We start from the raw sequence: 24,656 nt of genomic DNA, 5'->3' as shown, positions 1-24,656 counted from the left end.
GGTGTGGTTTGGATTTGAGGGTTTTAATTTGAGGAGGGCTTTTAGCAGCCCTCTCGGTTCACCCCAAAGCCTCCCACCCAATAGTTAATTTTTGTCCTTTTTTTTCTCCTCCCCTTCTTTCTCTCCCCTCATCTTACCTCACCCTGCACTATACACAGGGTTTGCTGCTACACTGGTGCTAGGCCCAACTTCTTTCTAAGGAGAGAAAATTTGTGCTCAGAGACAAGAATAAAAAGTAGAAAAACAACCTGTAGTCATGTTAGTAGCTCCTCCTCTATCTCTGCCCAGGTCAGTCACTCCACTCACTCTCACTTCATGTGGACCTGATTGTCGAAGTGGAGTGTTCCCTGCATTTGGGGGTTTAGTTCTGTGTGACCAGGCAAATCATTGCAGTGGTCCAAGCCTCCACCTCCTCATTTAAAAGAGAAGATAATGGATACTTGCATGGACCAACTACAGGGTCTTGAGAAGATTGCTTTGTATACCTTTAAGTGCTGTAAAACATAAGACCCAAGCATTGTCTCAGTATATGATGCCAAATGAATCATGCTTGTCGTTGGAATATTGTCCCAGATGGCCACAACTCTGTGGTCTTTTGGACTATCCCTCTTACCAAACAGAACCCAAGCCACAGGATCCTTGATCCCAGCCTTGGAAGGGCCCTCCAAGTCTAGATCTAAACCAGAGCTAGGACTGGAAGGGTCATCCACGTCTAGACCTGATCTGCCCTTGCAGAGGAGGAGACTGAGGCCCCAAGGCACTTGCCCAGATTCACATAGGAAACAGCAGAGGTTGGATTTGGAGCCACATCCTCTGTGATTCAGTCCCATTGTCAGTAGCTTAGGTTGCTGCAAGAAAGTGCTCCAGGATAATTGAAATATCCTATTGACATGTAGGGCTGATGGCAAATTGTTGAGTGAAATAATCCCTTTTATTCCACACCACCCTAATTTATAGGGACTCTCTAACACATGCAGTTCTAATGAATGCCCTAATTGTCATTTCCTTGTCCAAAGTTTCTAGGTAGCAATGTCCCATCACCATCATCTCTTTCAGCTTCACCAGTCTCCTTGGCTCCTCTTGCCTTCACACCTCCCCGCCTCCAGCTACCTTGCTTCTGTTTGTATGTATCTCTATAAAGGGTGTTCTAAGTCCAGGCTTGTTTTCCCTCACAAGGCATCAAACTCCCCTTAGGCTGCGATTTGACTCTTTTCCTTTGTGTCCCCATTGCCTGGCACTGAGGCGCATGGCCCATGCTTGCTAACTGATTTTAGCCGTGGCTTGGACTAAAGACACCTAATCTGTCCCATGCTGATACTAAGCAAGATTCGTTATCTACATCGATCCCAGCTGAGCCAGAGGGATACCCCCCCCCACACACACACACACACACACTCACCCATCTTACCTATAAGATTTGTCCTTTCAAAGCCAGCTGGGGGTGGTCTGGCCCAACATCAAAGCAGACATGGTTTAAAGGCCAGCTGTAATGGCTCATAAAGCAGGCAGCCAAGCCTCATAAAGAAGGAAGTCCCAGAGAAAAGGAGAACAAAATGCAAGGAAAGACAAAGACAGTGGTTTCTCTGGACTTTAATCTTTCTTTTCTAGGATACGTGAATTCCCCCTAAGCTGGGGGGCATACAAAGCCTGTCTTTTTGTGAGGTTTCTGTATGATGTTGGGCGTCTTTGGGTGCAGTGACCTTCCTGACATCCCCCACTTAATCAGAGAATGCCTTTAATCCTGGCCCCTGCTGTCTATGGCTGCTCTTGGGTGCTTCCGTGACAATGGATATCAGAACAGAGAGAGCTCTTCCTGCACGTCTCTAAGAAGTTCCATGCCTTTGACACCATCCATCCATGCATTGTGCATGTATGTTGGGTTCATGGATCAAATAGCTTTTCTCCTGTATTGTAATTCAAGCCCAGGCAGGCACATGGTTTTTACAGAATGACATTTAAGTGTGGTGTTTCACACACAGGCCTCTGGAACAACAAAAGAGATTGATTTTTAATGTGTCTATCTCACCAGGAAGCTAGTTTATAAAAACCATAGAGCAGGGAATTGGAGAGTACCTCTTTTATCTGAGATAATTTGGGTTAGTGCTGGTTGGAACCAACTGATTCCCTCTTAAACATCCCACAAGCACTATAAAAGTCACCTGAGAGACAGGAGACAGCCACAGAAGTTATGGCATAAATACAATTAGGATCAGCTTCTCCTCAGGGGCTGGCTCGTTGTGGCTGAATTGGCAGTGCTCAGCCTGACCATGGTTAGTAGCTGCCTTTCTGAAATGTGGACATTTAAAAAAAAATTTTTTTTTATTAATTTTATAATTATAACCTTTTTTGACAGTACATATGCATAGGTAATTTTTTTACAACATTATCCCTTGTACTCCCTTCTGTTCTGAATTTCCCCTCCTTCCCTCCACCTCCTCCCCTAGATGGCAGGCTTTCCCATACAAATTAAATATTTTATAGTATATCTTAGGTACAATATATATGTGCAGAACCGAATTTTGTTGTTGTTGTTGCAAAGGAAGAATTGGATTCGGAAGGTAAAAATAACCTGGGGAGAAAAATAAAAAATGCTAACAGTTTATACTCGTGAAATGTGGATATTAAAGCCAGCTTGGTTTGTCATAGGATTTCTGGGAGTGTTGTGTGGGTGTGATTGGGGGTGGGAAGAAAGTTGGAAAAAAACCAAACAAACAAAGAAAGGGGATTTGTCCACTCAGTCTGAGAATTCACCAACTGCTACTAGTTACTGTTTTAGAATGAGAGAAAAATGTTGGTTTGTTTTGGACATCACTATTCTCTTTAACTGTTCCCAGAGAGAAGGATGGAATTGATACGTCTAACCAAGCCAGTCTGTGATTTCTTTGGTACAGGAAGGGCTGGGGAGATCTGTGCCAGTGCTGATAGCATGTTCCTTGGAGTATCCTCTTAAAGGCTAGACCATTGGGAGGGTTAATGACTTAACAGAGGTCTCATCTCTTTCCTCCCCAAGAGCTCACTGTGCTAGAAATCACTTCATCCCAAAGCTCATGGATCCACATTGAGGGTACACTCTCCCTGACTCCCAGAGCCTTTGTTTAAGGAGGGTCCCCAGGCTGGCTGTCTCATTCCTCTCTAGGTTCTACTCTGCACTTCTCTACCATGCCTTTGTGAGGGCTCCCTTCATCCCTTTTGCCCCCTTCCCTTCAGCTTCCTTCCCCTCCTTGGAACGAAAGCTCTTAGAGGGTTTTTCTTTCTGCTTAAGTTTGTCTCCTCAGTATTTGACCCTCCAGTAGTGCTTAATAAATGTTTGTTGACTGATCCGGTTTTGAATCCAAGTTTTTCAGATTCTGAAGCTGGCACTTTCTATTCTAGCCCATTGCTTCTCATTTTTATACGGCTAATGCTGTGTTGGCCCCAAGTCATGTAGGCCCAACTCCATATTATTTAGTCAAGAATGTATCAATTAGGCAGTTGGGCAGTCAGCAACCATTCATTTAGCATTAATGGGTGCCAGTCACTGGCCTAAATACTGAGGATAGGGAGCAGTCTTTGCTTTTGCTCCAGGAGCTTTATGCTATAAATGTTATAACTACCAGGTACCTCCCAGGTGGGTAGAGAAGGTGAAGCTGCCCCTCTGGCTTTAGGTGATGTGTCTTTGGATTCGAGCAAGTTGCCAATTTTGTAGAATGAGTGTTAATGCATAAAGATGCCTACAAAAGTCCCTGTGTAGGTCCCCTGCTCCAGGGGACATAGTAAACATGGGCTACTGAAACGAGATCCACTCTGCCCAACTGTCAGGTACTGACTGGACTCCTGCTTTGCCCCCAGCATTGGGCCAGGGGTGGGGGGGTGAGATCTCAGAAGGCTCACATCTAGTTAGAGAGGAGAGAGAGGAGAGAGATGGGCCAGCCATTCCTTGGGTTCCTCAGTGTAAGAGCTCTGGGTTTGCATAAGGGAATATGGGCTGCAGTAGTACACAGAATTCTGGGAGCAAGAGGAACTTCAGCTGGGCCTCAAACCGGAAGGGAAGTAAGATTGAGAAAAGCAGATGTGTGCAAGTGAGAAAAAGCTCAGTTTCTTTACTAGAGAAGTGGCCAGCCTAGGTCACAGCGGGGGGTTGTTCGTGTTCCATCACATCTAAGAAGGTGTGATCAGCCAGGTAGGGCAGTTTGCTTTTTTTAATTAAATTTTTCTTTTGGTTATATTTTAATTTCTTCCCCACCCACTAGAGAAGGCTACCCTTTGGCACAGCTCCCTAACAAATGTCTCCATCTATCTCTCTTAGCTGTGTGTGTATATATCTGTATGTAAAGCCATACTCTGCATACCTCTGTTATCAGTCCCTTCTCTGGAGGTGGGCAGCGTATCACTCGTGGGCCCTTTGCAGTTAATTTGAGAATTTATAACACTCAGAAGAGCTAAGTCATTCACCATGATTCTTTGGACTGTTTTGCTGTTACATTGTTCAGCGTTCTCTTGGTTCTCTGCTCATGTCATTCTTCGTTATTTCAAGTGGAGCAGTTTAGACCGGAGAAGATAGGACAGAAGTAAAAGGGGAAGCATTGAGGTGCTTCTGTCATTGAAAAAAAATATTAAGGGCTTGCCATGGCCCCCATGTTGTGAGGTAAATACAGAGACAGATTCCTCTCCTCAGGGACAGTGTAGTCTCATTAGAGAAGGAAGACCCATAGTACAGAAAATAGTAAGGACTGTACATGGTGAGTACAGGATTTAAGGCACAGACAGTAGCAAGAGAGCCCAGATGAGAGGGCGGCCCTGGGGATGTGTGGAAAGGGCAGATCTGGGGGCATTTAGAGCACTTACTATCCTCTATATGCCAGGCAGCACTTACTATCCTCTCTATATGCCAGGCACTGTGCTGGCTGCTGGGCAGAAACTGATGGTGGAGAGGAGGTGGTACCTTGGAGAGAGCAGCTGGAGCAAGAGAGGGCAGAACGTGGCATTCAGATCTGGGAGTTAAGGGTTGTCTTAACTATCAGGCCTGCTAGATTGAAGATACGACACTTGGTTTATCTCCTAATACATGGAGGAAAAGTTACTATGGATGAAGCTGAAAGGTGGCCTGGGCAGGGGTCACCTTCTCGGTTCTGATCCAGTTTGTTACCACTCAGAAGCATCATAAACAAGCCCTTGTCACCAGGCCTCTACTCCTCCCTTTCTAGAAAGAGAGAAAACGAGGGCTAGTTAGGTCCAGAGGAGAGGGCAAAGGGCACATGTTTTCATCGGAAACACAGGCTCATCTGCTCCAGACCAGTCTTGGGACATGCCTTGGCCAGCAGGCTCCACCCAAGCCGATAGAGAACTGTTTAGAATTCCCAAGACCGGAGGACCTGGGACAATCACAGGGAACCTGATGTTTAGGGGGAAGGAAGTAATTTATAAAACACATGTTATTTATCATTTACAGGGGCAGGGACACAATTCTGGTCAGGCGTCAGTTTTCTTGGCTTAGGAAACATCAGCAGGGTGAGCTCTAGGAGTCACAAGCTTGACATTTCAGCTTGTTTATTGGAAATGGCAGGGGTCGATTCATGAACTGTGGGGACCCCGGCCTTTTGGAGCAAAATTGACTTTCCTTGAAAAAGTCTGGCTGTGAATGTTTACTTTTAAATTCCTTGAGCCCCCAGGGTGAGGTGGGTGCTGCCTTCTCATTGTTGCTCATCTCTTTTTCTCCCCTTCCCCCCGCTAGGTCTTCCAAGTGGTCAGCATCTGCATAGGCACCCCCCCAGACAAATTCACCTGGGAGTACCGAGACAAGGATAAGACGTACCATAAGATTGGACCCATTTCACCCTTGGAGTTCTACAAGGAACACGTCAAGCCTTTCTTCAACATGCAGGACAAGGTTGGGGATCATTGTTAGCGTGGCTGGTGGTCGGCTAGAGGGTGGGTCCAGGACTCTGCTTGTCCCTGTATAACTTGCAGGTTGGAAGTCAGCTCTGCAAGCGGGCATTCTAGGGCCTGGTCATCCCTCAGCCCATGTCAAGGTCTATCTCCATAGGCTCCTTATACCTGGATAGGCTGAGTCCTAGTATTATGAGTGGGTGGGCTGAGAGAGGCCTCCCTCATTTCTCTATTTCTTCTAGATCTTTTCCACCTCCTTAGTGAGAAGATCTCCCCCATCTGTCCCCATTCTCAATGCCCTTGCCTTCTTCTGTGCCCTTTTTTTAGAGTTGGGACCCTAGCACTTTGAAGTCACACTCTGCTGTCACCCCCTTAACACAAGTAGTGCTCATTTGGGGAGGCCGTTACCCAAAACAAATGGATGGAACTCTCACAAGAGTCCAGTTTGAAAAGAATAGACTCTTATCCCTTTGTCTGAATTGCAGGTCACTCTGGGACCTCCCTAGGACTCTATGTTGCCTTTTGTTAGTTTGTGTTATTGTGTCACGTAGTTGTGGTATCTGTGTATCTTGGAGTACGCTGCCAGAGCATTGAATTGCTTGTAGCTTGCCCCAAATCTGTGGGCCAAATACGCTGCCATAATTTAGTCTGTGTCGTGATAGACATTGCCTTGGTCTCCTCAGATCTGTCTGGTGAATGACCCTCGGAGTCAGCATAAGTACAACAAGTTGTACACCGTGGAATACTTGAGCAATATGGTTGGTGGAAGGAAAACCCTATACAACAACCAGCCCATTGACTTCTTGAAAAAGATGGTCGCTGCCTCCATTAAAGAAGGAGAGGTGGGTGCAGGCCTTGCACGGCTCCCTATGGACTAACACCTTTGGGCCAGGGGATCTGGGGATTGTCTGTGCTGAGCTTCCCCTTTCTCTCTCTACAGGCCGTGTGGTTTGGCTGTGATGTTGGAAAACACTTCAATGGCAAGCTGGGCATCAGCGACATGCACATGTGAGTGCGGGCAGCCGCTGGGGAAACGCTCTCTGGGTTTTGCTTACTGAATGCTGCAGGGCAGGGCCTCCATCTTTTAGGTCGGGGTTCTTTGCCCTTGGTGTGGGTGTCATGAACCCCTGCAGCAGGCAGCCTAGGAAGCTTGTGGATCTTCTCAGTCGTATCTTTAAACATGTAAAATAAAATACATAGAATTACAAAGAAAACACTTATATTTAAATATGGTTATCCAAGCCGAGCCCTGGGTTGATGGACCCTTCGTTAAGAACCTGTGATTGAGAGCCTGGGAGATCAGAGCAGGAGCTCAGGCTACCGGAGTGGAGGAGGCAGGAGGCTGGAGTTCCTACCTTGCTTCTCAGCATTGCTGGCCCCGGGACATCTCTAAGCCACTTGCTTCTATGTAAAATGGTGGGAGTCCCCCATGAGGTGATGTAAGCAAAACACTTGACAGCTTGTGGCAGTCTCAGAAGCCGCTTGTTTGGGCTCATGGTACAGATGGGGAAATTGAGACCCAGGCCACCAACATGTCTAGCAGGACACAGGAACTAGCAGAGCCAGGATCTGACTCCTCAACCTTCTGAGTCCACAGCTAGGGCTCCCTAGGTTGGAGCAGCCTATCTCTGATCTCTTTGGTTTGAAATTTGGGGGAATCCATTCATCTCTTGGGTTTGGGGCAGACACTCACATGTGCCATAGGGAAGAGCGTTTTGGTGATGAGCTGCGTTCTGCCTCCTGTGTGTGCTCGGGAAGAGTGCCCAGAATATCTCTAGATCCCATTAGGTTCTGTGTGTCCTTCATAAGGAACAGCCAGGCTTTTCAGGGATGAGGCTGCTTTCCTTTTGGTCCTCATCTTTTTTTCCTAACACATCTTGTTTGCAGCTATGACCATGAGCTGGTGTTTGGTGTCTCCTTGAAGAACATGAACAAAGCAGAGAGGTTGACTTTTGGTGAATCCCTGATGACCCACGCCATGACCTTCACGGCCGTCACGGAGGTAGGCCTCCCCCTGCTGCCGGCAGTGTTTGCACAGATGGATCTGAGCTCTCAGCCCGTTTGTCTGGCCTAGCTTCATTACCTGTGTGTGTGTGTGTGTGTGTGTGTGTGTGTGTGTGTGCACGTGCACGCACACTGTTCTGGAAAGGTCAGCTTCCAGGCAGGATGTCCCACCTGTGTCACTTGGGGCGGGCTGGGTCCTCCGAGACAGACCAAGTGGGAACATTGCAATGAAGTGAGGAGTGAAATCTGGGCCAGAGGGAGCTAGGGCAGCCCCTAGCCCAGCCCAGCCTGCAGACATTTGTGGTTTGCAAGAGTGAACTTGGAGGCGAATTTTGTTTTCAAAGAGTTAAAATAGGCCTTGGATGGAGTGTGCAGGAAGTCCCTGCTTAGTGGTCCTTGTCTCCTCCAATCCACCCTGCTTTTATTAGGGCTTCAGGGTTTTTCTAAAATAGGAGTGGGAGAAGGGGAGAGTGTCATTTGTGTACATCCCCAGTTCCTTAGTGGCATTCAGGGGAGTGGACAAAAAGCACTCGGACATCTCCACAAAGGATGCTGGGCTGCCATCCACAATGCTCTGCTTGTTTCTAGAGTCCATAGTTCCGATGAACCTGGCGAGAAGTGGTCATGAGGAAGCCTTCTCATGACCAGTCTGGGCTAGACTTGCGAGACAGAGGCCGTAGGCTTTGTTAGCCTCTTTTATTCCTTGGTCTGTTATTAGAGAAGCAGTAATGGGGTGGAGTGGGCACAAAGACCCCTGGCTTCAGATCTTCCTCAGACTTAGAGCTGAGGTCTTGGGCCAATCACTGGGGGAAGGGGCTTGCACCCAACCCTCTTGACTTCTGAGGTTGCTTCCAGCTTTGAGCCTGATGTGTGATCTTACCGAAGAGTATGTTGGAAGTAGGAGAATGGAGAAGTGGCTCTTTCCCTTGGAGGGATCTCTTGGGTTGATTGATTCCAGACGTATTTGTGAGGGCTGCCCCCATGTACAAAACACCAGAGGAGCTTGTGCCCCTGTGGGACCCCCACCTACTCCCAGGGAGCTTAGACAGGAAGAGGAGCTTAGACTACATGATCTCCGAGGCCTCTAGGATGCTGGGATCCCATTCCTGCTGAGCTATGGCCAGTTGGTCTTAGTATGGGGATGCATTTAGAAAGGGACTTGCTGTCTAAGGAAAGGTTTTAATTGCTCATTGGGATCTCACCCAGTGGACCTCAGCCCTTGGTCAGCTTCTGGCATGGCTGTGTCACATCCATCTTGGGGATAGATTGAGGCAATAGCTTCTCTTTCACCTTTTTTCCCTAGGGGTGCAGGCCCACCTTTTTGCCCCCTTGGTTTTCATCATCTTACTTAGAATTATAAAACTGAAAAACTTTAGAGCTGCCTCCATCCTCTTCCTCTCATTTGTGGACAAGACATTTGAGGCCCAGGGAGCAGGAAGTAACTTGGCCAAGATGGCCCAGCTTCTTAGTGACAGAATGAGGCAAGCTCTAGTTGCTCTTTTCTGCTCCACGGAGCTGGAAAGGACCTGGATGAAGCCTGCGGCATCAGGACTGAGCTGCCTTTGGTTTTAGCCAAAGGAATGAGGTTCAGTGGAAAGGGAGGCTTCAGGCAGCAGCGGAGAGAGGCGTGTTTGGGGGTAAGGAGGCCTTCATGATGACCCTGGATTCTGACCCCATCCTCAATCATGACTTCATTGCTTTCCAAAAGAAGACAAAGAAAGCCCTTTTTTTCATGTTGTTCTGTGCATGTCACTGGGGGAAATCCTTCCCTGATGTGCTGTTTCCACTCAAGGCAAGAGTAACCAGATTGCCAAGTGAACTGATCAGATTACTTTTTTTTAAAGAACAAATCTCCTAATGTAACTAACTACTGGTAACCTGGTATGGTAACAGATGTTCCTAAAAAGATGTAGGCTGGAGGATTTTCCTGTTGCTTCGTAAGGTCACAAATTGCAAACCTGTGAGTTGTTGGGACAGAAATAATTGGAAAGAGTCACATTTTTCTTCAGTGTTAACTTGTTACCGGGAAGCCAAACAATCAAATAGCAATATTGACCTCCAAGCTGGGGGTAGCGTTTCTGGCTATAGTTTTGCACAGATCTGAGAAGACAAGCGCTTTCCGGCTTGGAGTGGATTTTTTTTTCCCCCTTAAAAGAAAATGAAAGCTCAATCCCCCACAGACTGATGGGGAGTGCCTTGCTCACAAATGTGTTTCCCTGCTGAGTGATGGATACTGCTGGACCTCACACAGCTTCAGAAACAAGGACAAAAGTTGGAGTCTGAAGCCCCCAAAGACATGGGGCTCAGTGCATGAATGTGTGTTAGTTTGTGTGTGTGTGAGTGTATGACAGATTAAATCACATAACTTAAAACAGAAGATGAACATTTGGGTTACACAAAAGAACATAGAACTCAACACTGAGAAGAGGTTTTAAGTAAAAAGCTGTCTTTTGCCATTAGAAGTAAGGAGTTAAAAGGGATTTTTCATGAATAAAATATTGAATAAGTTGCTCACGTTTACATGTTTGGACACACACTGTCTTATAAAATTCACTGGATTCATAACTCCCCACCAAAGTCTCTTGGTTAAAAATGGATTTTTGTTTAAAAATTACATGTGTGTGTATGGGTGTGTGAGTGTGTATGTCCAAATATCATAGGGCTTTTTATAATTTGTTTTACTTTTCAAGGGTTTTTTAGCTGTGCCTGGTTTCTCCTTTGCTTTAAAGCCTGGATATTTTTACTTTTCATATCTGCATACTGCCCAGCTCCATGTCCGTGTCTCTCTTGTCCAGCTTTGCTCAGGGAAGTTTTTATTCCAACCGGGTCTGATGAGTTTCTGGGTCAACTGCACACACATAGTGCTGGGTGGCTGCTGTGAGACTCACAGTTGAATGAAGGGATGGATCCCAATTCATCTTCCACATTTGTAGTTTGTGATTGTGAAAGGAGGAAGAATTGGAACATCATAATGCAGAAGGGAGCGTGTGTGCCAGGAGCTCAGCTTATGTGGCCCAGATTTCTTCTGAAGAGCTCGTGGGGTTTTAACTCTACTTTCCTTTTATCTCATCATCTCCTTGTGAGAGAGTTTGGCCCAGAAATATTCATGTTATCCTCAACTTAAAGCGGGAAGAAATCTTCCTTCCTTCCCTCCTCCCCCTTCTCTTCCTTCTTTCTTTCCTTCCCCCTTCCTTCCTCCCTCCCTCTCTCCCTACTCCTTCCTCCTTTCCTTTATCCCCCCTCTTCCTTCCTTTCTCCTTCCCTTCTTCCTTCCCTCCCTTCTTCCTGGTTGAGTGACTTGTTCCAAGTCAGTGGTTAGTTATCTAGTGAATCAATCACAAAGGAAAGGGAGAAGTTTTTAGTCTTTAATTGATATCTCAGTGTTTCAGTTGTTGACACTTGTAGACATGCTTAAAGGAGGTAAAAATGGATCACTGAGCTTGAGGAGGGAGTTGGCCCCTGCTACCCTGTAACCATTCTTTGTGCCATTCTTGGGTGATTCAGGCAGTTTTTAATGAGCATCATTGGTTCTAAGCATAAGTGTGAGTGATGAGCAATTACTGAGGGCTCTTAGAGCATGACCTTTCTACCTAGAGAATTATTGGCTGTTGTTGATCCTGGATCAGTGCGTGGTGCTTGAAAAGGCCATGAAGTCAGGCTAGCCAAGGAAAGTCACAAGCTCACAGAGGAAACCTGTCTCTAACTGGGTGTTGATGGATGAGGGAGTCAGGAACTGTGCCTCCTGCTAACATGTCTGAATTTCTGAGCATGGGTGGACTGCTCCTCAGGAGCCTCCCACTAGTTCTCTGCCATCATGTGTCAGTCAGTGTGGAAGAGAGAGTAAGTGACCAGTGCCAGGCTGATGGTGCTTTGTCTCCTTCTGAGAAGATGAAAGGCCAAGTTTCTTTTAGAGAGGTCTGCAGGGCTGAACATTATTCTCTTTGACTGGTTTTTAGTTGAGTTATATTCAGTGTTTGTATAAATGCCACCAAGAAAGGAAGGTCTTGGAGACTGGTGGCATTCAGCTCCCCTAGGAGAAAGGCAGAGCCTCGCCAGGTCGCCTGCAGGAGGTGAGCCCAGAGCCTCCCTAGAGCCTGGGACAGGAATTCAGCAGGGCACAGCCTGAAATCCAACCCTTGGGAAGAATGAACACATTAGCTTTCCCTTATTGCACGCACCTTCACTGTCCGTGCAGACCAATTCTGGCTTCCTGTGACTTAACCTTCCAGGGACATGGGATTGGGATGGAGGTGATGTTGGGATTTCCCTGGTGTATCAGGTGAGGAGAGTCCCTCTGCCTAGATGGATTAGCCCCTTTCCTGTAAAGATTACTCAGAGTTACCTGGAACTCTTAGAGCTTAAATGGTGTGTCCAGGATCATAGAGCCAGGATGTGTGTGAGGCAGAACTTGAACCCAGGTCTTTTCTTGCTTTGAGACCAGCCCCCATGTAAAGGCACAAATTACATTTGGTATGTGACTAAGAATTTCTTAGTTGGGGGATGGGGTTTTTCCCTCCAGGGAATCTAGAGCATTTCCTGGATAACTTTTATTTTCAATCATCACCTTATGGCAGCTGGATGTGACACATCCTCAAACCCACACAGAACAGCCTGTAGGTACACGGGGAGCCCAGAGGCTGACTGCCCCAGTGCCCAGCAGGGAAAGTCAGTCGTGGAGGCTGTCCAATGTCCCCGATATACAGGTATATATGGCGGGTAGTAGGACACACACTTTTCTCCAATAGTTTCCACTTGTCTTGGGGAGCGGAGTTATTTCTAGAAATATGTGCTGTATTTAAATGCTCTTTCCTCCAGTACAAGGCAGTAGACCAGGTGTCTGGTAAGTGTGTTGGAAGTCAAAGAAGGAAGAGCATGCTCCGTCAGCTTGGGTTTCCTGAAGGCAGGCGCAGCTCTGGGCTTTGTATTTCCTGTGCTTAGCCTAGTGCCTGGCACCTAGCAAACTTGTTATATTCTTGTTGAGTCAAAAACATTCCTGGAATTGGTCCTGTGCTTTGTGTGTTTTGAGCCAGTGTAGAAATAGGAGGGCTGCCCCGATTGGGGCTGGAAGAGGCCCTGGGTGGTGACCTTGGACTGAGAATAGGCCTGGACGTTGGGTCATCTTGGGATTTGGCCTACGCTAGGCACAGGTCAGGCCACATTAAATATTTTGAGGTGAGATCAAGCACTCAGTGGATCAGGAACAGTCATTACATGACATTTGAGGACTGTTCATCATATTTATGATTTGGTTTTTTTTTCCAGGATGTTCATGAGGGAGCGTATGAAAAATGGAGAGTGGAGAATTCCTGGGGTGAAGACCATGGCCACAAAGGTAAGCTAACATGCTCCTTGTTGGCCGTTTGACTGGGAACTACTGTATCCCTTCATAGGGTGTGATATCTGGCCAGGTTCTAGGTCCTCAAACTGACATTCAGGAGGTTGACACAACTGTCGAGAACAACCTGAGGGTCTTGGGTGGGGGTGGGAGGGACTTTTTCTGTAATCCTGCCCTCACTTTGGTGTGTACCCTGAGAACTTCCTCAGCCTTTCTGATTGAGAACCAGCAGGTGCTGGGTTGTGCTGGAATCCTTTGGTCAGTCACATCAGTGCAAATCTGTCCCCAAACTGATTTCCTATGGCCCTTGGAGCTTTGTCAGACAGATAATCAGCCTCCTTCAGATAATCAGGTTTTCTGAGAGGGAAAAGAGGGGTTGACAAAGGGACCTATTTCAAGTCACCAACAACAATCACTCGATTTTGTGAAAGAACAAGTAATCAGGAGCTAATACAGCTTTCTCTTGAAAAGCATAGTGGAAGTCATGAGTAAGCAACAGGAAATATGCTTTTAATGTATACTTTAAATAATAGATAAGAACTTTTTAAAAGTGCTCATTACTTAGTTTCTAGGGACTCAACCAAGAGACCATGAATTCCAAGGAAGCCTCTGATGTTAGTCTGTCCAGCGCTTGGCCCATCGTGGGCTGGGAACCAGACCTTCCCCAAGGCCATCCTTCCACGGTGTCAGTTATCCACTTAGAGAAGCCATATCACTTTTCTGCTGCTGTGCATGATCAGAAAGGCAGGGCACGTGGGCATTTGAGCAGTGGACTCCTTACGAGAGCTAGTGGGGTGAGATGTCCCAACCCTGGGACTAAGCAGCATTCTTTCACCCAACCAAGAGCCAAGAGTCAAGGGGGAAAAATGAGCCAGAAGATAGAAATGTCATGGATCTTCTCAGTCAGGTTTTTCTATTTTTCCTTCACTTTCTTCTGGAAGGGCCTGTTAATCTGACCTTTGTGCTCCATAGAACTCAAGAGCTTGGTGTGGGCTGTGCCCACTGAGGTAGCAGCAGCATCTGCCTCACAGGTTGGAGAGGGGACCAGACATAAGCACATGCTGAGTGTAACTCTGGGCTCTTGGGGTTGGAGGCCCCACAGGCCACCTGGTTCAACCCTGATCTATTCCTACCACTGCCCAGTGGCCATCCAGTGGCTGCATAGTTGGCCTTTCTTATCTGGGCCCGCTTGGGTTCCTTCCTTTATTAGTGAGAGCAGTGGGGAGATGGGAGTGCTCATCACAGCTCCGTTGGCCATCCCTCCTCAGAGACCTCTCAGCAGTCGTTGGCTCTCCCTCCAGTTTTCTCTAGGAGAGAAGGCAGTGTACTAGATGGTCTCCAGGGTCTCTTCCGGCTCTGCCCTCCTCAGATCTCCGCAACCTCAAGGCCACTCGGGACTTTTTTCCTGCAGTTTTTGGCTTCTTGGCATCCCAGGTCTTTTCATCTCCCCATGAAAGTTATCTTCAGCAATTCTTGGATTCCTGTCCCTTGGCTCTGTTGGGAAAGCCAGTGGCCTCATTTTTGTCCAAACACACACTAGAGCTCTTACTGCCTTTCTGTTCCTCATCAGATTGTTGTAACTTCCCCCTGGGAGAGAGCTTCATTGATTTCTCCGATTGTTGTGTGATTATGAAGCAACTTGCTGCAGCGCCTGCTGTGGATTCAGGCAGCATGAGGCTGGAATAGGGGCCCCACTGAGCCGCTCGTTTTTAATGGCGATTTCCTGTTAGATGGCTTTGCTTTCCTTTGAGGCAACGATTTAGGGGCAGGCTAGGGAGGCTTCCTAAGGAAAGGCTGGGAGGGCTTCACAGGTTTCCAGACTGAAAAAGAATTTGAAAAAACATGCACTGCTCTGAGACAGATAGAGAGAGAAACAGAGGGAGAGAGTAGTGTGCGTGTCTGTATGTGTGTGAGCGTGCACCCCTCAGGACAGTCGCTAGCTGATGGTACCCACTGGAGACATGAGAACAGCATTTGATAGATAGAATTATTTGTAGGATGTTTTAAGTTTTTAAAACTTTTTTTCTAACGAATTTAAAAGGCATTCAGTTCTGCTTTGTTTGCTTTCTTAATCTATTTTCCCATCATTGCTGATGCTTTGGTTAAACCTCCAGTGGTAGTGGTATCCTATTAACTTTTGACCTATCCTGAAATTAGGCAAACCCCAGGTTTCTTGGGTAATTTGTCATAGATGCAAGTGATTGACTCGCCGGGTGTGGGTCAGTGAGCTCACATGAGGTAGTGAGCTGTGGCTCTCAGTTTGGAGGACTGACATAGTCACAGCAAGGATAGAGGTTTCTTTTTATTTCTCCTTAATTCTTTTTATTTTGTTAAATATTTCCCAATTATATGTGAACAATTTTTAAACTATTATCTTTAAAAGTTTTGAGTTCCAAATTCTCACTGAGGCCCCCCCCCTCCCCCGGAGGACATCAATGATACATGGGAAGTTGGGCCAAATATTGTCATGTTAGCAATATTGCAAAAGAAAACCAGCAAAATTACAAAAATAAAGTTTTTTTTTTTTTAAAAGCCTGCTTCAGTCTACATTCAAAGGTCATTTGTTGTCTCCCTGGGGGTGAAGAGTGTTGTTCATCCTGGGTCAGGGACAGGGCTGTTTTCTGAGCTGGGTGACTTAGTGAAGCTGATTTTCCTTATGGCCTTCTTGCACATTCTGAGCTTGGCTCCCTGGCCATATGGTCAGCTCTGATTTAAAAAGCAAAACAAAAAAATAAAAATAAAAAACTTTGGAACCAGCTTCATATTTCTTTACTAATCTCCTTCCCCCAGTCCCCCGGCCCTCTACCCAACCCCAGCTGTTCACTGGTGATGAATACAAATCTTGTCTCTCTCCTTACCTCATCCTTCTGTTGAGTTGAGAGCAGGGAGTTATGTTCCTGCTGTTCTTTCTATAATCTTTTTTTCTGGGGTCTCTGTCTAACTAGAGGTTAAACTAGCTTTTGTTATTGTTCTCAAATAATTGAAATGCCAGAGATTATGTAAAGCAAAACATTTCCTCAGGGAGCCAAAAGATAACTGGGCTTGGGGGAGGTTCAGGGAGCCATATCCAAAATAAATTCTTCCCATGGGCTGATTTACCGGAAGGAAGGCAGGAACATGTGACTCATTAGCTTGGCATCTTTGAGAATCTTCTGAGGAGAGTTTGTAGGTAGGGGATTGTGTTCTCTGGGCATGTGTTTACCCACCATTGTCCATTAGGTGACCCGGCCCAGGAGACTTTGTAGAGAGGACACTTCTTCTGTAGAGAACGGCGTCCCTACTTTATCTCTCTTTTCTTTGGGTATATCAGGTGAGACTGATTGCTCCTAAGTAAATGACCTTGATAAAGCTCAGTGGAGACAGTCAGTCTAAAGACTGGGTCAGTGATCCACCCACTTCTCCTTGATGGTGGCTGGGGCTCCTCTGAGGTTCATGTTCAGGATCTTCTGCCCGTAGACAGCCCCATGTCACAGTTCGATAGTTTGAAGTGACCTGACACTTTGTTCTGATCACGGACCCCCTGGGTTTGTCATCGGAAGAAGGAGCTCTTGTCTCCTTTCCCGAATTGGGCTTTTTCTGCTGATGACATCAGTGTCTATCATCAGTGTGCTCTGATGTTGGATTGCATTTGACATCTGTCCAAACATCTGGGCTTGTTCATTGTCCTACTCCTTGGAGGGATTTACATTAAGTTCTTGATCCTGTTTATGGATGATTCCAAAAGCAAATTTTTCATTTTCATGAGGAGGTTGACCTTGAAGCCTGAGGTAACGTTTTGCCTTTTGAAGAGCAGTGCAACTTGTTTAGCTGTGAACTAGCCAAGATGGGGGGATAGCTGCCATTCTCAGTGAGAAGAGATGGGTTAGCAAAAATACAAGGGCTACTTTTTACACAGGAAAATATAAACTGGGTGAATCCCAATTTCCTCATATGCAAAATAAGAGTTATATTCCTCACAGTAGCCCTTCATTCTTCACTCACTCCTAGATTGTCTGTTCCTCCTTAGCCCTCACCCCATCCTCCAGAAAAGCCAAACAAACAGAAGATAAAACTCCCTAAAGTTAGCCCTCTGCCCTGGAGGCCGCTTCTCTTGAGTGGAGACTCTCTCCCTAGCACCACCATCTTGATGATGTGCCCATCTTGGGAAGGGCACACTTCCTTTCACTCAGAGGAACTTTATCCAGCCATCTCTCTTTTCCCCTCATCCTCCTTTTATGTGTTGTCTTGGAAGGTGGGGGTTGTTGCACTTTCCAAACATTTTGTATCAGAGATTTTCCATGTGTTATCTGATTTGATTCTCAAAGCAACCTTCTGAATTGGGGGCTATTAATATCCCTGTTTTACATAGGAGAAAATTGAGACACAGCAGTATTGTGATGTTCCCAAGCCCACACTGCTGATGGGAACTAAGGTGGGATTTGAATTCAGGTCTTTCTTACTCCAGGTCCTGACCTGGACAAAATGCTGTCTATCTTCAGGGGGGGGGGGAAACAAAACAAAAAAAACCTGCTAAGCAATTTTAATAGAAGTCAATCATGTGCACAGTCATACAAAAACATTATTTGCCTCTTAGTGATATTGTGAAAGAAAACAAACCTACCAAAAAAAAAAAAAAAAAAGGTGAAAAATAGTGATTTGGATTCAGACTTCCTTGGTTCTCTGGAGGTGGTTGGCATTTTTCATCATGAGCCCTTTGGAATTGTTTTAAGTCAAAAGATAATGATAAATGTTGGAGGGGATGTGGAAAAACTGGAACACCAATGCATTGTTAGTGGAATTGTGAAATGATTTAACCATTCTGGAGAGCAATCTGGTACCATGCCCAAAGGACTATCAAACTGTGCATACGCAGCAGCATCATTAACTGGGTGTGTAGGCCAAGAAAATCATAAAGGAGGAAAAAAGACCCCCAAGTGCAAAAATGTTTATAGTAGCTCTTTTTGTGATAGCAAAGACTTAGGAAAGGAGTGGATGTCCATCAGTTGGGGAATGCCTGAATAAGCTGTGTTACCTGAAGGTAATGGAATGTTATAAATGTTATAAAAAATGATGAACAAGGTGATAAGTGAAACAAGCAGGAATACATTGTACACTGTGCCAGCAAAAATGTGCAATGATAAACTGTGAAAAGCTTGGTTCTTCTCAATGGTTCTAGTGATCCAAAGCGATCCCAACAGACTTTGGACTGAAAATGCCGTCGGCATCAGAAAAAGAACTAAGGAGACTGAATGTAAATCAATATATGCTCGGATCACTTCTTTTTTTGTCTTTTTTTAATCTCTCTCTTGGTTTTTTCTTTTTGCTTTGATTTTTCTCTCAACATGATTCATAAAGCAATGCGTATTAAATTTAAATAAATTTACTAGGAATTGTCTGGAGTGATTCTTTTGCAGAGAGAGCTAAGTCATTCACAGTTGATCATCATATAATATTGCTGTTATTGTGTATAAGGTTCTCCTGGTTTTGCTCACTTTGTTTTGCATCAGTTTATGTCTTTCCAGATTTTTCTGAAAGTGTTGTCCTCGTCATTTCTTATAGCATAATAGTATTCGATCACAATCATATACCATAGCTTGTTTAGCTAACCCTCAATTGATGAAAACCCCCTCCATTTCTAGTTCTTTGCCACCACAAGAATAGGTCCTTCCATCTTACCCCATTCCGTTTTCTCCCTCTCACTCTTTTTATTTTTCCTTCCCTGCCTTTTTCCTTCCTACTTTTGTACCTCTCTCTCTCCTTCTATTGTTTTTTCTCAGTTTTATCTCTTTGAGATACAGATCGAGGGGCAGCTAGGTGGCACAGTGGTTAGAGCACCAGCCCTGAACTCAGCAGGACCTGAGTTAAGTGTCTCAGATACTTAGCACTTCCTAGCTGTGTGACCCTGGGCAAGCCATTTAATCCCAATTGCCTCCGGGCGGGGGGATGAGGGGGGAAGAGAGAGCCATACAGATCTAGTAGTGGTTTTGCTGGGCCAAAGAGTATGCACAGTTTGATTGCCCTTTGCACTTAGTTTCAAATTGCTCACCACAACAGTTGAATCAGTTCATGACTCCATCATCAGTCTATTACTGCCCCAGTTCTCCCACATCCTCTCCAACATTTATCATTTTCTTTTTCTATCATTTTAGCCAATCTAATGTGTCTGAGAGGTGGTGCTGTGTATTATGTATCTAATCTAGTCCCCTGATCCACCACTCAGTTTAAGAAACCATACCAGTTAATTAAGCAGCCAGAACCAGATAATTTTTCTGATAACTGCTTTATAATACAGTTTGAGATCTGGTACATAAGCCAGGTTCCTTCAGTTTGTTTGGTTTTTTTTTTTTTTTCCTTTTCATTAGTTCCCTTCATATTCTTGACCTTTTGTTCTTTCAGATGAATTTTATTTTTCCTGGCTCTATGAGATAATTTTTTTGATAGTTTGGTTGGTATAGTGTACTTTCAGATGTCCTGTGTGGCTATTAGCCCACTTAATGAAAATTTCAGGTCAATCCATCATCACTGATGACTAAAAATTTAATCTGGTGGACTGATGAGCAGTGAGCATGGGACTCAGAGCTAGAGTTCATGCTTGCAGATGAGGGCGATCCACACTTGAGAAACCTCAAGTCTATCATTGCTGACAAGCTAAGTTTATGTGCCTGGGGCTATGTGCTCTGGGGACTGCTCCTATGCATGAACACTTGCTCTTTGTCCCTTGTAGAAAGATTCTAGTAGTCTTCCAGCTATTGAACATTGGTTTAGAATATCGGGTATCCCTGGTTATGAACCCCAAAGTTGGCACATGGGGAAGGTAGGCGAGTGGACTTAGTGGGCATCAACCTTCGTGTTGCCGGGCTGTAATGTTTAGACCCGTGCTGCATAGGACTGTCTTAGGAGAGAGAGAGAGAGAGACATTCAGAGACAGAGAGACATCGAGAGAGGGAGAAAGAATGAATGAAGCAGTAGCTATACAGAAAGCTCAATTTCTGAAGTTTTACCTGGTGAAGAATATAGGGTTAGTGAATGTTCTGCCTGCCACCTGTGGTAAGAAATGTGTGACAGGGACCAATGTGCAACAGGTTTGAAAAGCAAAGGGGTTCTCCTCAGGCTTCGTATAAAAGTATACCCAAAGATCAAGGTTTAAGGCCCTCAGGGCTAGGTGCTGATGATTCAAAGACTAAACCAAATAGTCCTTGCTTACATTCTTCTGGTAGAGACAAGTCAATGGAAAATAGACTTGAAACTTGGAGCCCAGGGTCTCCCCCAAACTCAGGGTTCACACAGATCAAGTCCAATCCTGGAGGCCTGGCCCAGAGAAAGGAATTTTCTTTCTTTGGCTCATTGTGTCCCCCACCTATTGTTCTATAGGTAGCTTACATGTAACATAAATAAAGGGTATGAGATAACATTTATTCCCCATGCCACAAATAACTCACAGGAACTCACAAGTAGATAAGGCAGAGACTCATCCATGCTTAGCACTGTGCTTTGCACCTATTGGGTGCTCAATAAATGATTTTTGGGGAATAAATAGTCCACTAGCCTTTACCTGGAAAGGTAGACTCTTGGGTGGGTTGTGGGTCTGATAGACAAATGCCTCTCTCACCTTGGACTGTCCCGAGTAGCTCAGCATTGGTCACATCCAGATCTCCTCTTAACTAGGCGAGAGATGAGGAATACCTGGACTACAATGGTGGCCAGTGACTAGAGAGAAGGGGACAAATGCCACAAATGCTGGAGGTTAAATTAACATGACTTGGCAACTGGTTGTACTTAAATTGGAGGGAAAGGAAGAGGATGACCTCAGGTTGTGATCTTGGATGGTACCTTCATAAGAAGCAGGGACACGTTTCAATCCCTTTCTTCCTTTCTTCATCCCAGGCTTCTCAACTCCTCTCTCCTCTTGGCTCCTTGTGTTCCTCGTCCCCTTCTGACTCATCTCTTCTCACAAGTTAGCCCCTCCATTCTGGATCCTCATTGGTGACTCCCTCCAGAAAGGGAGCCTCTTGTTTTCAGTTTAAAAACTTTTGGCAAATCAAAGTTTAGTCTGGAAAAAAATTTGTGTGAACTATTCATTATGCTGAACTTTGGCTGCTTTTTGCAAAACCAACATTTTGGTCATGTAATTGCCTCTCATAAGGTCAGTCCCCAAGTTGTGGAGACAGTATGCTCCATGCATTTGGACACAGGAACAGAAGTTATCGTGCCTTTTGTAGTACCGCTGAGGGCTAAAAGCCGACACGGAGGAACTGGGACGAGACCAGAAGTCATGCTGGCTCTGTGACTTAAATGGTTTATGATCCTGATAAATGGGCCAGTGTCCCTTGGAAGGTCTTGGCTGGGGTACCCCAGGGCTCTCTGGGTTCAGCCACATGTTGTGAAATAGTTTATCAATGACTTGGATAAAGGTGTCGAGCTTCTTCTCTAACTAGCAAATGGAATGAAGCTGGGAAGGATGGCTAGTTATGTTGTTTCAGATAGAGGGCTCATCTAGCTAACAGGCTGGAATTTGTTTGGAGCCGGATAAGAGGAGAGAGTCATATCTAGACAGCGAAGAGTCGGCATCGTGAGCTGCAGTACTCACAGGGAGAGAGGCCCACTGTGCTTGATGTGGGCCGTACCCATCAAGAACACAGGATTCTATGTGAAAAGTGGAAGAATGTCCTGAGCAGGGCAGCTAGCCAGGTCATGCCTCACAAGGGTCAGTTTGAAGAGGCTGGACTCACTTGGCCCAGGCAAGAGAAGCCTCCGATGGTTTGCTGGGTGGAATCAGGGAAACCTTAGTTTAGATCTAGTCTGTGTGACCCTAAGCAAGTCACTTTACTCTGTTTGTATCAATTTCTTCATTTGTCAAATGGCAATCATAACAGCATCCATCTGACAGGGTTGTTGTGATGATCCCATGAGAAGGTATTTGTAAAGTGCCAAGTACTTAGTAGGAGCTTCATAAGTGCTTCTTACCTTTCTACTTAATTGGACATGATTCTAACTTTTGAGTATTTGGAGAATTTCTAGTTAGAAGGGGGAATAGATTTGTTCTGTTTGGCCCTAAGAGCAAAATTAGGAGCATTAGGCAAAAATAAGGAAGTTAATTTAGGGTGAACAAACGAGATGTCTTCCTAACAATTGGAACACTAGGAAAGTAGACTCAGTCACCCAAGGTCATCAGGCCAAGGCAGCCTGAGTATCTGTCAGGTACCAGTTGGTCCTGAGACTCTTGGGGGTCTTGAGTGGTTTCCTATTTTTCAGTAAGACTGATAACTGCTAATAACTGATGGAATCAGAGCTCTTTTGTCTGTCATTGTTGCCTTGGTCACCCTATCTGATATTGGTTAAGTGTGTGCAGTTCTTCTTAACAGTTCCATATTCGTCATTCTAAACAAAACAAAAAATTACTTCAAAAGGGGAAAAATACAAGAAAGGAAAAAACCAAGCAAGCAAACACCAGCACCAAAAAGGTGAAAATACTATATCCTGATTTACATTCAATTCCCATAGTTTTCTCTGTTGATGTGGATGGCTCTTCATCACAAGTTGAAAAATCTCATTGTTGAAAAAAGCCACGTTGATCATCACATAATCTTGTACACAGTGATCTCTTGGTCCTACTCACTTCACTCAGCATCAGTTGCTGAAAGTCTCTCCAGGCCTCTCTGTATTCCTCCTGCTGGTCATTTCTTACAGAATAATAATATTCCATAACATTCATATACAATTTATTCAGCCATTCTCCCACTGATGGGCATCCGCTCAGTTTCCAGTTTCTGGCCACTACAAAGAAGGCTGCCACAAACATTCTTGCACATGTGGGTCCCTTTCCCCTCTTTAAAATCTCTTTGGGATATAAGCCCAGTAGTAACACTGCTGGATCAAAGGGTATGCACAATTTTATGCATCCTTTGAGCATATTAGTATCCTTGATGTGTTGGGCGACCATTTAAGATTTTTGTGGTCATGTTTTAAACTGCCTTCCTTTCTGCACGTCCCTTGTCCTTCCCTCCCTTCCTGGGCTCCCTCTCTCTTAAGAAGCAGGCCGTACACCATCATCTCCATGACATCTTTGCTGCTCACCTCAGCTGCAGGAGCCCTTTGTCCTGGGTCCCATTGCACCAACTTTGACTACTTCGTATGGGGGTGTGGACAAAAATCCATATGTATTTATTGATTTTGTGAAGTAAATCTTTCATATGTACATCTTATCTCTACATTTAGAAGATGGATTAGTTGTAAGATTGCTTCTTGCCTTTATATGCCCCAGTGCCTAGCACAGTGTTGCTGATTGATTCCTTAGGAGGCTGGAATGAGGCTCCCAACTCTGGTTCTGTCATGGCAACGAGGCTGGAGCAGTTACTTTGTGCAGGAGCTTCAAAGGGGCCATGAGGAGACAGAAACGGGGAAGCTGTGAGGGAAGGAGCTTACTTACCATGATAGAAAATAGTAGGAGCAGATTCTTGTTGTGGAAAAACTCCCACTCTGCTGGGGGATGAATAAGAATTCCTCCAGGGAGAACATAATTCAGGAAGACTTCACGGATGAAGGGAACTTTGAGGAAGTCTTTAAGACAGGGAGGAACATGAATTAATGGAGAGGAAAAGGGCCCGGCCAAAAATGATAAAGCAGCTGCAGAGGCTTGTTATTTTTGGTATGTTAAATATACTTTTGGGTCAAGTTAAAGAAGCGAGATTAGGAAATAACATGGCGCTGCCATCCATGGGGCTTTTGAGGAATGATAACAAACCGACCTTTTCTGAAACAATACAAGAGCAGGAAGAGTTTGGGGGTCAGAGGGAGGCCATTGGGTTTTGTGGAGAAAATAGGCCTCTGGGTAATGACTGCATGCCTCGCCTTCCTGGGGAATCTTAAGGGAGAGAGTGGGTTGTAAGGCTGACGGTGAGGAATGAGAACAAATTAGCAGGGCACGATAACGCTATCACATGATTTAGGCAGGTCTCAGCCTCCCACAATCCTGTCCCTGTCCCCATCCCCCTACCATCCCAAATGCATGTGTCTGAGGAGCACACACAGCCAGCCCCCATGACTAGTATCTGGCCGAGGGAGCAAGCTCATGGGCTGATGGAACTTTGTTATAGTTTGAAGACAAAAAAATCTCATCCCTTCATCAGCCAAATCAAGCAGCCCCTTCTTCTAGCACGGTTCTCCCTCATGTGCCTCTGCAGTGCCTGGCACTGGTAGTCTTCCTCAGCAGGGGCAGATTCTGCATTCCCTTGTTCCCACCAGCAGCCGGATCTGGGTGTTTACAGTGGGGGGAGGAGGGGCTCTCCTTAGATCTCGGTCCAAAAGGCGTGCACCCTGTGATAGTTGTCAAGTTTTCTTCATCATCCTTCCTTCCTGCTTTCCAGCCCTTCTTTCTTCCCTGCAAAACACACACTCACACAGCATTTTCTTGACCAACTGAAATCTGGAGCTTTTCAAAGTGACGCAGGGTAGGCTGAGCTGGATGGCCATTGTC

The 24,656-nt window shown here is 45.5% G+C and overlaps 1 protein-coding gene across 2 annotated transcripts in view; it reads left to right on the top strand.

Moving 5' to 3' along the window:
- BLMH (bleomycin hydrolase) overlaps nucleotides 1-24,656 on the top strand; it is a 41,837-nt gene that overhangs the window by 14,309 nt on the left and 2,872 nt on the right. For both annotated transcript variants that reach the window (XM_074263792.1, XM_074263793.1), the window contains exons 7-11: nucleotides 5,711-5,866; nucleotides 6,549-6,707; nucleotides 6,806-6,873; nucleotides 7,753-7,867; nucleotides 13,132-13,201. In XM_074263792.1, the coding sequence (XP_074119893.1) occupies nucleotides 5,711-5,866; nucleotides 6,549-6,707; nucleotides 6,806-6,873; nucleotides 7,753-7,867; nucleotides 13,132-13,201 (568 nt within the window). The remainder of the gene's footprint in view (nucleotides 1-5,710; nucleotides 5,867-6,548; nucleotides 6,708-6,805; nucleotides 6,874-7,752; nucleotides 7,868-13,131; nucleotides 13,202-24,656) is intronic.

Source organism: Sminthopsis crassicaudata, chromosome 4 (genome assembly GCF_048593235.1).
Source record: "Sminthopsis crassicaudata isolate SCR6 chromosome 4, ASM4859323v1, whole genome shotgun sequence".
Classification (NCBI taxonomy): domain Eukaryota; kingdom Metazoa; phylum Chordata; class Mammalia; order Dasyuromorphia; family Dasyuridae; genus Sminthopsis; species Sminthopsis crassicaudata.
The sequence above is the reverse complement of the archived record's forward strand: the minus strand, read 5'-3'. Positions and strand labels throughout refer to the sequence as shown.